Genomic DNA, 14,006 nt, shown 5'->3' on the forward strand with positions numbered 1-14,006 from the left:
AAAGACCGTCGGTCACCGAGTTGTTAGTCCTCCAGACGGAGCTGTCTCCTTCTGCCCTTTGGAGAACAAACCAATGAGCACACAGACCTGTCTCACAGTGCTGCTCTGCACAAACCGCGAGAAAGAAATAAACACTGCGTCTTACTCCAGGCTTCCTTTGCAGAGGCATTTTCTAGCAGGAGATGTGAGACAAAATCTACCCTCTTGCAATTATTTCGAGGGCAACGTGCGGTGGTGCAGACCGACCAGATGCACATCAGGAATTTCACAGGTCGTGAGCTTCTCACCACCAGACAAGCGATGACTTGGTGCTCCTCCAGCTGGACAGGTATTTCGTCTCCGAATACAGGTCAATGCATTAGAGCATTCGGCACAATGTCCCATTCCGGGCAGATCGTCAGGTTCGCTTTGGCAGTACACAAGTCTGATCTACATAGTGCTCCAAAATTAACATATATCCTGTCGGGGTTTGTGGTGTCAAGACGGATTCCGTGAGGTGGATTCAGAATGTGATATAACTAAACATTTCAGCAGATCTACTTTACTTTATGCTCTCATTCTTCTGAATATCCTCCAACATGTGACTCACCCAGCTTGTCCCATTTCTGTACCCACATATTTCAGCATTTTAAAAAAATGTAGCAAATGTGTAGTTTCAACTAGAATACTCGCCTTGTATCTTTCCCTGGCCTTAGTGTTGTTCACCCTGAAAATCAGGTCCCACCATTAAGAAGCTCTGAACCAAACAAAAATGTGGCTCGTGCTTTCTATCACTTACAGATGTCTGTGTGGTCCTCAGTGATGGACAAGGGGTTTCAGGAGCTTTGAGACACGTATTTGGAACTTCTTCTATGCCTGTTTGCTGCTCGCCTGTATTGGTCGTTTTCTGCTGATCATGTGATCAGTAACATGTGGAATCCCCTCAATTGTCATTGAATCAGACCGTGCTTCGAACTTGTAGATTAATGTTCTGACATCATTCTTGAACTGAAAAGTTAGTGCAGACGTTGTCATTGCGTTTTAAGCTGCTGTGGATATTCAGGAAGACCAGAGGCTATCGTGGCCCACTGTGGAAACATCACGGTGACTGTATTTAAGCATCTGAATCTGCAAAATGAGCAACGAATGGAGCAGAAACGGCAGAAAGGGGGATATGTGTAAAATGAATCAGGAGCCTCAATCGGATCAGCCATCATCTAATGAATGGCAGAACAGAATTGAAGGCCCACTCTTGCAACTTATTCAGATACTTCTGTTTATTACAAGCCAATTCCCCTCCTCTCCTCGTGTCGAATACTGGTGTGGAGGGAGTCACCTCCCTCTCTTCAAACACAAAGTGATCCTGCGGCCTTACTCGCCTCCTAAATTTTCTGTGTAACAGTCGCGAGCAATGACTGCTTCCAGTTCCTATGCAACAGCTTTGTGAAAAACGATGCCCAAATCCTTTTCCCAAGTAACAGGCTTGGATAACTCTGTGACCTCCTTCTGTTTCTGTGGAATGGAATTGAGGGACTGAATGTCCTCTTCACATTTATTGCAGCTTATATGAACTGAAATCCTATCTCCTATTTCTGTAAAACAACCTCAATAGCGGAATGATAGATTTTTGATTCTTATTTTCTGAGTTACTGAGCAAGCAAACAGGCCGATTGGCTCTGTTTTGATATGATAAAATTCAGAAATTGAATTTGGCCACCAGTCTTGAACGGCTGAATGGCCTAATTCGGCCCCTGTAGCAGTCTCGTGAGGCAGAATGGACTTCTCCTATTACTGTGTTGCTGGCTTGAGAAATTAACTGGTCTCCTCCAATTGGACCTTCATAGAGATATGAAGCATGGAAATAAAATTCAAGGAAAAGAAACTCCCTGCTGACCAGACGTCCTAAATTAATCTTGTCATATTTGCCAGCATTTGGGCCTTACATCAAGCGTTCCTGTGTATATTCCCATCCAAATGTCTTTTAAATATTTTGTTTCACTCCTTCTCTCTCACATTAAACCTAATGCATCTAGTTTTTGACTCCCGTTCCCAGGGGCAAAACATTGACTCGTTATCGTATTTATGCCCTTCATGATTGCACAAATTTGTATAAGGCCGAACATTAGCCAACGAAGCGCCAGGCAAAATAGCTGAGGCGTATACATCCACTCTTGATAGCTCAAACTGTCCAAACTGTGTAAAACGTCTCGAGAAATTTAGTGAACTCCTCATGTTCTGTTTACGGAGTTTGAGAGGCTACACGCTGCTTCTGTCCCTCTGTAACAGGGTCTCAAGGCTGATGACTTTCTCCACTCCCCGTGTGACATGATCTTGAAGTTGGTTGGGCTTTTTCTGTCCCTCTGTGACTAGCTGTGGAGGCCGAATCGCCTCCTCCTGCACCACTTTGACACTCTCAAAAGTTCAATGGCCTTCTCCTTTTTAAAGTCGTAGAGTTACACAGCAGGGAAACAGAGCCTTCTGCCCAACCCGTCGATCCGAATCAAACATCATTAACTACTCTCATGCCGTTTACCAGCATTTGGCCCTTGCTTCTCTGAATCCATACAGATGAATTTTAAATTTTGCAACTAAAACAACCGTCACCACTTCGCCTGGAAGCTGTTTTTCTTTCCTCCGTACACGGACCACCCTCCATGTGAGAAAGGTGCCCTTTTGGTCCCGTTTGCATCTTTCCCCTGTCAGCGTAAACTTAGTTCCTCCATTTCTGGTCTCCCCTACCCAGGAAAAGACCTTGGCTGATCAACGTATCCATGCTCCTCATGATGTCATGAACCTCTGTAAAGTTACCCCCAGAGTCCCCAAGGGTCCGTCGCTCCAGGGAAATTATACCCAACCTGTTCAGCCTCTCCCGATAGCTCAAACTCTCCAAACCTGGCATCATTCATGTATTTTTTTCTGAACACTTTGAAGCTTAACAATATCTTTCCTATGGAATTAAATGTAGTATTCCAAAAGTGGCCTAACCAGTGCCCTGCAGTTCCACAAAGTGACTTTCTTCTCTGATACTCAAAACTCTGACCAATGAAAGCAATGTACCAAAAGCCTTCTTCATTACCCTGTCTGCATCAGACCTCACCATGAAGAAACGGTGAACCTTCATTCCAAGTCGACACGATGGCTGATTGGAAACATTGCTGCCTCAAAGTCCATCAGAATCCCCTGCAACAACATGCCCACTACGGATGTCAGCTTTACTAGTCTATTTTTCCATAGGTTTTCCTCACAACTTTCTGACGTTAGACACCTTCCTGTCTTCCTTCACCTCTCCTGTGGATATACAAAATACGAAAAACTTAGCATGGGACTGAGCATTCACTTCACTAGCTTCCCGCAAGCTTCTGGGATGCCCATGATCAGTCTTGAAGCATTGATTCACCTTTGTGCATATTGAGATATCCATTACCACCTTCACTGTAAAATTAAAACATTCAAAAGGTCACTATTTATTTTTCCCCTAGTTCCAGAGCCTTATCCACAGTAAGCATTAAAGCAAATTAATCGATTAGCATCTCACTCATCCCTGCGGCCCCACACATAGAAGAACCTGTGGATATTTTCGGGGACCTCGTCACTCTCTCGTTGCTCTTTTGTCTTTAATGTACTTACGAAATGTCTTTGTATTCTCCTGAAAACTCGTTGCCAAAGTTATTTCATGTCTGCTTTTTGCCCTTTTGATTTCTCTTAAAAGTATTGTCCTACTGCTGTTATACTCCACTAGGGATTCCCTCGATCCCAACTGACTGTACCGATAATAAGTTTCCTTCTTTTTCTGACCAGAGCTTCAATTTCTGTACTCATCCAGCATTCTCTACACTTACCATTTCTGTCCTTCACACTGACGGGAACACACGGTCTTTCGACTCTCATTGTCTTATTTTTGAACACACCGAACTTTCAAACGATCCTTTTTCCCCGCAAATCGTTTTACCGAGTCAGATTTTCCAATTGTTTGCATAATATGTTCAAAATTCGCCACATTCTAGATTAGAATTTCAAAGGTAATATAAGAAAGGGAAGCATCTAAAACTATTTTTTCAAAAACCTAATAGTTAATGTTTAACAGTCTTAACATGTCGACGATGTCATCCTGTTTCCTTGTGAAAGGCTCAACAGGATGAGTAGCCCCATCTCTCCCGCTGCAAAAGGCTCAAAAGGCTGAATGGCCTCCTCCTGTCCCTCTGTTACATACTAGGTAGACTGAATGGCCTCTTCCTGTTAGTATGTAGCAGGATTGATAGTTTCATGTCCGCCTTCAGTCCATCTTTTACACATTATCCCATGGTATCCCATGGATGATGACAATCTATTCAACTGTATTTGATGAAGTCCCCTCCCTTCTCCTATACATAAACACACACAATAAAAACTACTCCAGGTATCATCTCAGTGGCAACTCGTACAACTGTAACAATACTTCTCTGTATATTGACGATACATTTTGCAAAATAAGGCAACATTCCAGCGCTCCACTTCGTCAAGTGATAATAGGCAACATTGGGCGGAATGTTATCTTCTTAACCCACTGTCACTGGCAGATGGGAACACAATCGATTCCCTGTGTTCCCAAACAGCAGTCTGAATGCTCTGAATAATGTTTCAAGGTTATGAAAGAATTTAATAACACAAAATTAAAACGTGGAACAGCATTACACAGAGACAATGTGTAATGAATATCGTTGCCCGGCGTTCTGGTCTGCAACAATTCCCCGAATAAGTCATTTTATGCAGCTGGTGCGTTATTTTATCCCTGTCTCCTTGTATAAACAGAGTGGACCAGTTAGAAATCTGCAGTCTTCTGACACTATATCTGTAAGCAAGGAAGAAAGATGAAAACGTTTCAAAGATTTATGGTCCATCCCACAGCAATCCTTAACATTTCGGTCAGACTGAGTAAATGTTCCCTTTCATTGTGATATGAAAAGTGATATAAGGAAGGTGTTAACTGAAGCTGTTTGTTTCGAGACTGTTATTAATGCAAGTCTCCACAGATTGTAATTAAGCCAGTGGAGGCTTTGTATCTGTAAATGATAAATGAGCTCCGTTCGATGTCGAATCAAATAGTATGAGAGGAAGCATCACCCACAGCACTAATAGGATTCAGCAACTCCGGAGAAATTTAAAGAAGAGATCAGAATCTGAGAACGTTCAACAGGAATGATCAAAAATGGATGATAATTTGAGAATGATTGACTGGAATGTTACAGCAATGGACAGGAGTTTAGCCAGGAGAATTTGGTATCTTTCTACATACTATCATCGGTTGCCATTATCACGTCGGATCGAACTTGTGCTATTCATTATTCAATACATTTATTATCCCATCCTGGCTATCGTTGGTGTCCCTCGTAAGTCTCACTGTTCAAATATTGTTTTTGTAAACTATGTGTGACTGTTTGATTGTACCTCTCATGATTCCACTCCTTGTTACAGTTATTGTTCCTGCTGAGACACTGAGTACAGAAATTCACCGTGCAAACCACTATTATATGCATCAGTGAACTTGTTCATTCATTCTCTCCATCTTTGCTTCAGACAGTGCCCGTCGTAGTCTCTCTGTGTTGACATACTCAGTTCCACCTGTGAAACACAATATATTGTATCACTGCCCTTGTTATTTAATGTTGAGAACTGATACTTCACTGTCTTGTGTTTTGGATGCAAGTTTCATTTCCTACCTCTGACTTTATCCCATCTCTGGACAATAAATGAGATTGAAACGGGCGATTCACAATTAGAACAAAGAATAATGAACAAGACATTCCTTCCATATTAAAACTGTTTCAATTACAAGATGTGTATCACTCTATTTCCTTCCTATCCATGTATTTGTCCAGATACCTCTTGAATGCTGATCTTTGTTTCTTGCTTCCCCTACTTCCTCTGGCAGTGCATTCCACGCATAACATCATTTGTGTGAAAAACGTGGCACGTACATCTAACTTAATTGCCCCGCATAACTGGATTTTGAACCTGTGTCCCCTAGTAAATGACCACGCCACACTGCGAAAAAGCCTCATATTTTCGAATCTATCCATGCTATTCACAATTTTCTAAACTTCCATCAGTTTCCCCTTTCAACCACCTGCATTCCAATGTAAGGAAACGCAACCTGCCCAAACGTTATTCAAACATATAATCCCGCCAACAAACAAGGTAAAAATATTTTATGTGCCCTCTCCAAAACATTCATGTCCTTCTGGTAATGTGGTGATCAGAACTGTACACAATATTCCAAATGTGCATTTTAAAATTAATGTTTTAAAAAGCTGCAGTATAACTTATCTATTGCTATAATTCATGTCCCTTACATTGTCGCCAACTATGCCAAATGCCTTATTTTTACGATGCAGAGCTGGTCAAGCCCTATCTGAGGTATAGGAAAATCGATGTTTCAGGGACAAGACGTTCCTGATGAAGGACTTATGCTTGAAATGCCGATTCTCTTGCTCATTAGATACTGCCTGAGGAGGTGTGCTTTTCCAGCGCCACACTCTTCGACATAAGTTTATAGGAGTCACGTTTAGTTTCACTCACAGCATAGGATGCAACTTTCCCCATGATATGCTGTTATGTACTGCTTGTAGTACCAATATGCAGGCTTTTCTAATGCTTGCCATACCGGTCAGATCGTTCAGCTTTCTGAACAATAAATTAGCATAGTCCGTGCAGCACTCCATATTGGCCTGTCGTCTGGTACCTCTTTACTGTGTCTGGGTTGGTCCAGATTCAGATGTTGAGAGAGCGAAGATCTTGCGATGCCTTTATTCAATGTTCTAATTCTTGTGATTTGGACCGTCTCAGGTCTGAATCCTTCAGTTCATACCACTCCTCTCGTCTTTTTTTCCATATTTCTACCATATGTTCTCAGGAAAGTAAGTATCTGTTTCTATTTTTAATACGAATCTTCCAGTCCCTCTGCACCTTTTCTGGCCTTGGTATATTGCTCTTTAGATTATCAAGTACCGGCCTTGTGAACCTCAGAAACAATAAAATGATTTGATTCGGGCTGTTGTTTACTTTCTGCTGTATCCTTTGTGGTGCTGTATGTTGGACAAGGAGTTCATCGGGTTTGACTCACGTCTTTGAAACGTTGTCTGTGTCTGTGCACTCAGTGCCAATGTGTGCCGCACTGAGCTGATCATGCGTTCAGTAACACGAGGAAGTATGTCGTGAATTACCGGACAGAAGAAAACATCTAATTTGCAGCTGAGGGGATTTGACTGACTCCTGTTATTGAACATTTAGTGGAGTTGCTGGAGGTGGTTTTCTGGATGTTGTTCTGTGACATGTCTCAGACATTCAGGGAGACCTGAGGATTTCGTGCTCCAACTCTTGATGGAGCATGAGTACTGTAGTGCATCATCAAGGTCTGTAACATGAGCAACAAATGGAGCCGAGTCTGCAGGGAGTGGAAACTCTGAAAACGCAGTGTCATAAAGTCATAGTGATGTGCAGCAGCGAAACAGCTACTTTGGTATAACGCATCCAAGTCGACGAGACATTATGCATTAATCTAGTCCCATTTGCCAGCATGTGGAACATTTCACTCTTAACAATTTGTATTCATCTACTCATCCAGATGTCTTTTGAATATTGCACTTGTACCAGTCTCCTGCACTTGCTCTGGCAGCTCATGTTGCACACGCACCATCCTGTGCCTGAAACATTTGATCTTACATTCTTCTCGCATCTTTCCCTTCTCACCTTAAACCTATGCCTTCTAGTTTGGGGCTCGGCCACTCTTGAAAAAGAACATTGACTATCAGGTGTATCCATGCCCTGCATGATTGTCTTATCTTATTTCAGTTTTTTACTCAGCCTCCGATGCTCCAGGGAAAGCAGCCCCAACATATTCAGCAGGTCTCTACAGCACAAATTCTCGAACACTGGGAACATGCTTGTGAATCTTATTGGCACCATTTCATGTTTCACGCCATTTTTCCAATAGTAGGGAGATGAGAAATAAATGCAGTATTCCAAAAGTGGCATTCCTTGCATGGCCACGACATGATTTCCCTACTCCAAGACTCAGTGCAGTGACCAAAAAAGGGCAAACGTAAATAACACCTTCTTCACTATCCTGTCTGCCTATGCTCCTGATTTCAAGGATTAGAGAATCTAATCTAATCTAATCTAATCTAATCTAATCTAATCTACTCTAATCTAAGCTAATGTTGCGATGTGCCCATGCATGGCACGTCGTATTGGTGAATACCCACAGCCGTAAAAGTAGCCATAGCCTCTTCATTCAGAAGCAGTCAGCCATTATCAATGGCTTTTGAACTTGTACTCCAAGGTCTCTTGGTTCAGCAAAACTCTCTTGATTCTGGACGTAAGTCCAGCCTTGATTTGCCAGACCAAAATACAGGAACTGACATTTATCAAAGTTAATCTGAATCTGGTACTCCTTGGCCCAACGATCCATTTACTTAAGGCCTCATCCGTCTCAGAGATAACATTCATCGCTGCCCATTAAACCATCAATTATGGTGTCATTTGCAAGCTCACAAACGATCGGCTTCCCATAATATCATTTACTGTACATCCACTAATATCATTTATTGTATCAGTTGCTGCTGATGCGGTCTCCTCTACATTGGGGAGACTGGGCGCCTCCTCGCAGAGCGCTTTAGGGAAACATCTCCGAGACACCCACACCAATCAACCACATCACCCTAGGCCCAACATTTCAACTCCCCCTCCCACTCTGCCGAGGACATGAAAGTCCTGGGCCTCCTTCACCGCCGCTTCCTCACCACCAGATGCCTGGAGGAAGAACGCCTCATCTTCCACCTCGGAACACTTCAACCCCAGGGCATCAATGTGGACTTCAACAGCTTCCTCATTTCCCCTTCCCCCACCTCATCCTAGTTTCAAACTTCAAGCTCAGTACTGTCCCCATGACTTGTCCGACCTGCCCAGCTCCTTTTCCACTTATACACTTCACCCTCTCCTCCCTGACCTATCACCTTCATCTCCTCCCCCACTCACCCATTGTACTCTATGCCACTCTCTCCCCACTCCACCCTCCCCTAGCTTATCTCTCCACACTTCAGGCTCATTGCCTTTATTCCTGATGAAGGGCTTTTTCCGGAAAAGTCGATTTCGCTGCTCGTTGGATGCTGCCTGAACTGCTGTGCTCTTCCAGCACCACTGATCCAGAATCTGGTTTCCAACATCTGCAGTCATTGTTTTTACCTTCCTATATTCCTTTACGACTTATTCATATAAATCACAAAAAATGAACATTACACCAATTATTCTGGCGCACCATTGGTCACAAGCATCCATTCCAAAACGTATGCCTTCACCACATGCTCTGAATACTACCTTCAATCCAATTTTGTATCCAAATATCTTTTTATCGCTGTATTCCATGCAATGTTACTGTACTTAACAGTCTACCATGACAAACCCTGTTGAACGCCCTACAGAAAACTGAAAATGCAATGACCAGAGGTGTGTGCGTGTGTGTGCGTGCGTGTGTTTTGGAATGTGGGTGAGATAGGTAAGTAACTTGATGTATTAATCCCAGGATTTCCAAGAACACGTCCCCAACCTCCGCTTAACCCAGGAGCAGTGTGTGAGGTAACCCTGATTTATCAAGGAGCTGGTCACAGAGCGGTGTCAACTCCTGCAACACGACTTGCAGCTTCACACCAGGTGGAGGATAGTGCTCAAATCAGTTTCATTCAGTTTCGAATATCCGGAAATGGCCTGGCACGTATGGGTAACAGATCGATCATCTCCCATGATGCTTAAATCAATGTTGGAGGATATATATTGCGGATTAGGTTAATGCAATGCGCTCTCTCTCAGCAGGGAGCAACACAGTGTATGCTTGTTTTCCCAGTATAGCGGTACTCACGATCGTATACATGGACCTATGTGGTCCACATGTCATCGCGAAGACGTAGAGGGACTGAAGGATCTCTCAGTGATTATCACTGCTGTCTCACAGCACCAGGATTCCAGGTTCGATTCCAGCCTTGAGCGACTATCTGTGTGGAGTTTGCACATGCTCCCCATATCTGCATGGGTTTCCAGAGGGTGCTCCGGTTTGCTCCCACAGTCCAAAGATGTGCAGGCCAGTTCAATTGGCCATGTTAAATTGTCCATAGTGTTAGATGCATCAGTCAGAGGGAAATGGGTCTCGGTGGGTGACTCTTGGTGGGGGTGGGGTGGAGGGGGGGTGTCAGTGTGGACATGTTGGGACGAAGGACTTGTTTCCACGCTGAAGAGAATCTAATATAATCTAATATAATCTCATAGAATCTAATGTTGCAATGTGCCCATGCATGGCACGTCGTGTTGGTGAATACCCACAGTCCGAAAAACAGCCAGAGCCTCTTCATTTAGAAACAGTCAGCCATTCCCAACGGCTTCATGTGTTCACTTGCAAGGAAAAAATGGCCTTTCAGATTGATATCATATCCTTAATACGGGGCTTGAAACACCCCCCTGCTCATCACTTGCCACTGAGAGAAATGGGACAACTGAGAACATGACAGAGCAGTCCATCAGATTTTGCAAAACTTCCGAAGTCTGACGGGTAAGAGTGAATCTTCCAGTTCACACTGTATCACGAATGCTGCTATCTCTCTCCCTTTCACTCACATACTGCCTCACATTCGTCCTGAAACTAAAATGACATGGGATATGTCATGTTATATTCGATATTCCAAACTTTTACCCGCTGTCTTCACCTCCAAGTATTCATTTGGACACTCTGCACCTTCTCTGAATGATATAATTGTCTGTTTACCTTAACGTCATCGCCTAATATAGTTACAGTGCATTTTTGCTAAATCATTGATACGGATTCCAAACAGCTGAACACCCAATACTGCTTACTGTGTGACTTGACATGATATGTTCTGTCAAACTGATCAAGGCTGATTTATTTCGAGTTTCTGATTGCTGTTTGGTACCAATTCCTACCGCATTCTCATGTCACACATTCAAGTTTCTTATCGACATCCATGATTTGAATGAGGATGTACAAGGCATGATTCGTAAGTTGCTGATGAAACTAAAGTAGATGATACCATCGAAAGTTCGGAAGGTTATCAGAAATTACAGCAAGATCTTGATCAGCTGGGGAAGTCGGCCGAGTAATGCAAAATGGAGTTTCGTGTAGATAAGTGCGAGGCATTGTGTTTTGGCACCTCAAATAAAGGTAGGAATTTTATGGTCAATGTTCGGACCTGAAGGAGTGTACCAGAATAGTGGGACCATGGAGTTTAGGTTCACAGTTCTCTTAAAGTGGACTCACAGATCGGTAGGGCAGTGAGGACGGCCTTTGGCAGACTGACCTTCATCGATCAGGGCAGTGAGTACAGAAATTGCACAATTATGTTAGAGCTAAAAAAAGACGTTAATGAGGACGAACTCGGAGTATAAGTGTTCAAGTTGGGTCACCATGCTGTCGAAAGGATGTCATTAAACTGGAAAGAGTACAGAAGAAATTTGCAAAAATGTTGCCAGGACTCAACACTCTCATTTGTAGAGAGAGTTTGGATAAACTCGGACATTTTTCCATATTTTGTTGGAGACTGTGTGAGGTCCTCATAGAAGTGTATAAGGTCATGAGGGGCCTGGATAGACTGAATGCACTCATCATTTTTCACAGCATTGGGAACCGAGGGTGAGCGGGCATAAGTTTAAGGTTAGAGTGGAAAGAGTAAAATGGAAACTGAGGCGCAATTGTTTTGCAACGAGTGTGCTACGCATATGGAATGAACACAAATCCACGAGGTAAAATTTTATTTCACATACCTTTCTAGATTGCTCTCTGCTCTCTCGCATTCAGCTCCGCCCCGAGTCAAGTGGACCCCTCTGACACCTGTCTTTCAATTAGTCTTATTTGTGAACTTGAACTTGATATTGAGTCCAGAGTGTTGCAAATTCTCTAAGCAGAATATGAGGTGTTTCTTTTCCAAATGATGGTGAGCTTCGCCGAAGCACTGGACTAAGCCTGAGAAAGATGATGGACAGCGAATAGGTTCGTGTGTGCAAGTGTAAGACAGCTGGAAGCTCTGGTTCACTTTTGCGGGTAGAACTTAGAGGCTCTATGAAGTAGCCATGCAGTCTGGTGCCCTGACTTGTGAACTGATCATCGGAGGAAAATGACAGTTTTTTTTTCCAGAACCAAGGGGTTAAAAGTAAACGATAATTGGGGAGAAATCCCAAAGAGAGAGAAGAACAGTTAGACGGAAAAAGGAGTGGAACAATCTATGGAGCGTTCTTCAACTGATGGTATTAGTCACTGGCCAAAAGTCAGTAAATTGACCAAAAGACATGATTCTCAAGAAAGACATCACGTTGCAGGGAGAAGGACACATTGTTTCGAAGTACATTCAGGTAGTTAAAGGAGTGAACGTTTTTGTTTGCGTTTACGTTTCTTCAGGGCAGAATGGCCACCACAACTTAGACTGAAAGACAGGAATTTCCAACCTCCGTTTGTCTGGAAGGAAACGGTTGTACCGTTCAGAACCGTTAAGGACAATTTTCACTTTTCCTGTCAGGAAATGTAAAGAAATAACCTTTGTTTACTTGCAAGTGATAGAGTGTGTGACAGTGTCTTAGAAACTATATGCTCTTACGAATGTTCAGCTCCGTGTTTGGGAAAGGAGGAATTCTTGTATTTACGTCACATCTCTAAAGTAATTCAGACATTGCGCTGTGTTATTACAGCTCCAAGAATTTCAATAGATCTCTAAATACAGTGAGCCATTTGAAATCTGATTCTGTCCGCAATAAAACTGACATATTTACCTCCAGGATGATGCATAATTTCTTTGTTTACCTTCCTTACAGTTACCAGAGTGACAATCTTCATCCTGCTTCATAAAGATTGTGGATTGTCTCCCTGTGTCAGTCGTTACCTGGGGGCCATGGCAGTGGCGGATCTACTGGTCATTATCCTCGATCTGATATTGAGACACATTCCCATTGTTTATTGGGAAGAGTTTACTTTCCTGTGGTACATCCAAGTGTGTAATATCCACGCCGTACTGCTTTATGCAGCAACTGACTGTTCTGTCTGGTTCACAGTCACTTTCACCTTTGATCGGTTTGTCGCCATTTGTTGCCAGAACCTGAAAAGTAAATACTGCAGTGAGAAAACGGCGGTTGTGGTTCTTGGAACAGTGACTGTGCTGAGCTGCTTAAAGAACATTTTCTGGTATTTCATGCTGTTAGGGCTGTATAGTCTGGATAACATTCCCTGGTTTTGTCACACAACAAGCAGTGTTCAATCCTCTCGTGTCTGGACTGCAATCGAGTTCCTCCATCACGTCCTAAACCCGGCTCTTCCATTTCTCCTGATTGTACTACTCAATATTTTCACCGTCAGACACATTTTAGTGACCAGCAGAGCCCGCAAGAGACTGCGTGCTCACACAAATGGGGACGGTCAGTGTGATACAGAAATGCGAAATCGACAAAGATCCATAATTTTGCTGTTTGTGATCTCGGGCAATTTCATCTTGTTATGGTCAATGCTGATGGTGTACTCTGTATGGAACCGGATGTGGTATTTCGGGTATAGGTCTGTGTATGTCTATCCATTTGTGCAGGAATTAGGCTTCATGCTGCAGCTCCTCAGTTGCTGCACAAACACAGCGATATATGCTGTGACCCAGAAAAAGTTCAGACATCAGTTGAAGAATGTTCTGAAGTATCCCTTTATTCAAATTCATAAATCAATCCAATTCACTCATTAATCAATCAATTCAGGATTTTCATATTTCAATTCAATGTTTCAGCATTGAAGCAGCTTGTCGATATGGTAATAGACTGAGGACAGTACTGGTTTGTCCATCCTTATCCTCTGACAGGTGATTACAGGGGTATATCTCAGCGTTTCTCTCAACTCAGGAGCCAGCCAGGCAAGGCACTGCTCTCACCTGACTGTATCCATAACTTCCAACTCGTAACTGATTAAAACGTTCATTAAAAAGTGTCAAGCAGTAGAGTTTGTCTTTGCTTTGAAGACGTTGAGC

General features: G+C 43.0%; 1 protein-coding gene across 1 annotated transcript; it reads left to right on the forward strand.

The window, feature by feature from the left end:
• Nucleotides 1-5,206: 5,206 nt before the first annotated feature.
• LOC148138198 (putative G protein-coupled receptor 139) lies at nt 5,207-13,727 on the forward strand. Its single transcript, XM_087981794.1, has 2 exons — nt 5,207-5,345; nt 12,820-13,727. Exons 1-2 carry the CDS (start codon nt 5,207-5,209, stop codon nt 13,725-13,727), a joined length of 1,047 nt encoding a protein of 348 aa, XP_087837920.1.
• The last annotated feature ends 279 nt before the right edge of the window (nt 13,728-14,006 follow it).

Source organism: Chiloscyllium plagiosum, unplaced genomic scaffold (assembly GCF_037043375.1).
Source record: "Chiloscyllium plagiosum isolate Xiang-an unplaced genomic scaffold, Cpla_swu_hap1 HiC_scaffold_41, whole genome shotgun sequence".
In the NCBI taxonomy this organism is placed as follows: domain Eukaryota; kingdom Metazoa; phylum Chordata; class Chondrichthyes; order Orectolobiformes; family Hemiscylliidae; genus Chiloscyllium; species Chiloscyllium plagiosum.

Excerpts from the sequence above, each read along its gene's own strand:
- LOC148138198 (XM_087981794.1), top strand. The coding sequence starts at position 5,207 with ATGGACAGGAGTTTAGCCAGGAGAATTTGGTATCTTTCTACATACTAT. Across the intron at positions 5,346-12,819 it reads GGCTATCGTTGGTGTCCCTC|TTACCAGAGTGACAATCTTC; the intron begins GTAAGTCTCACT and ends CCTTCCTTACAG.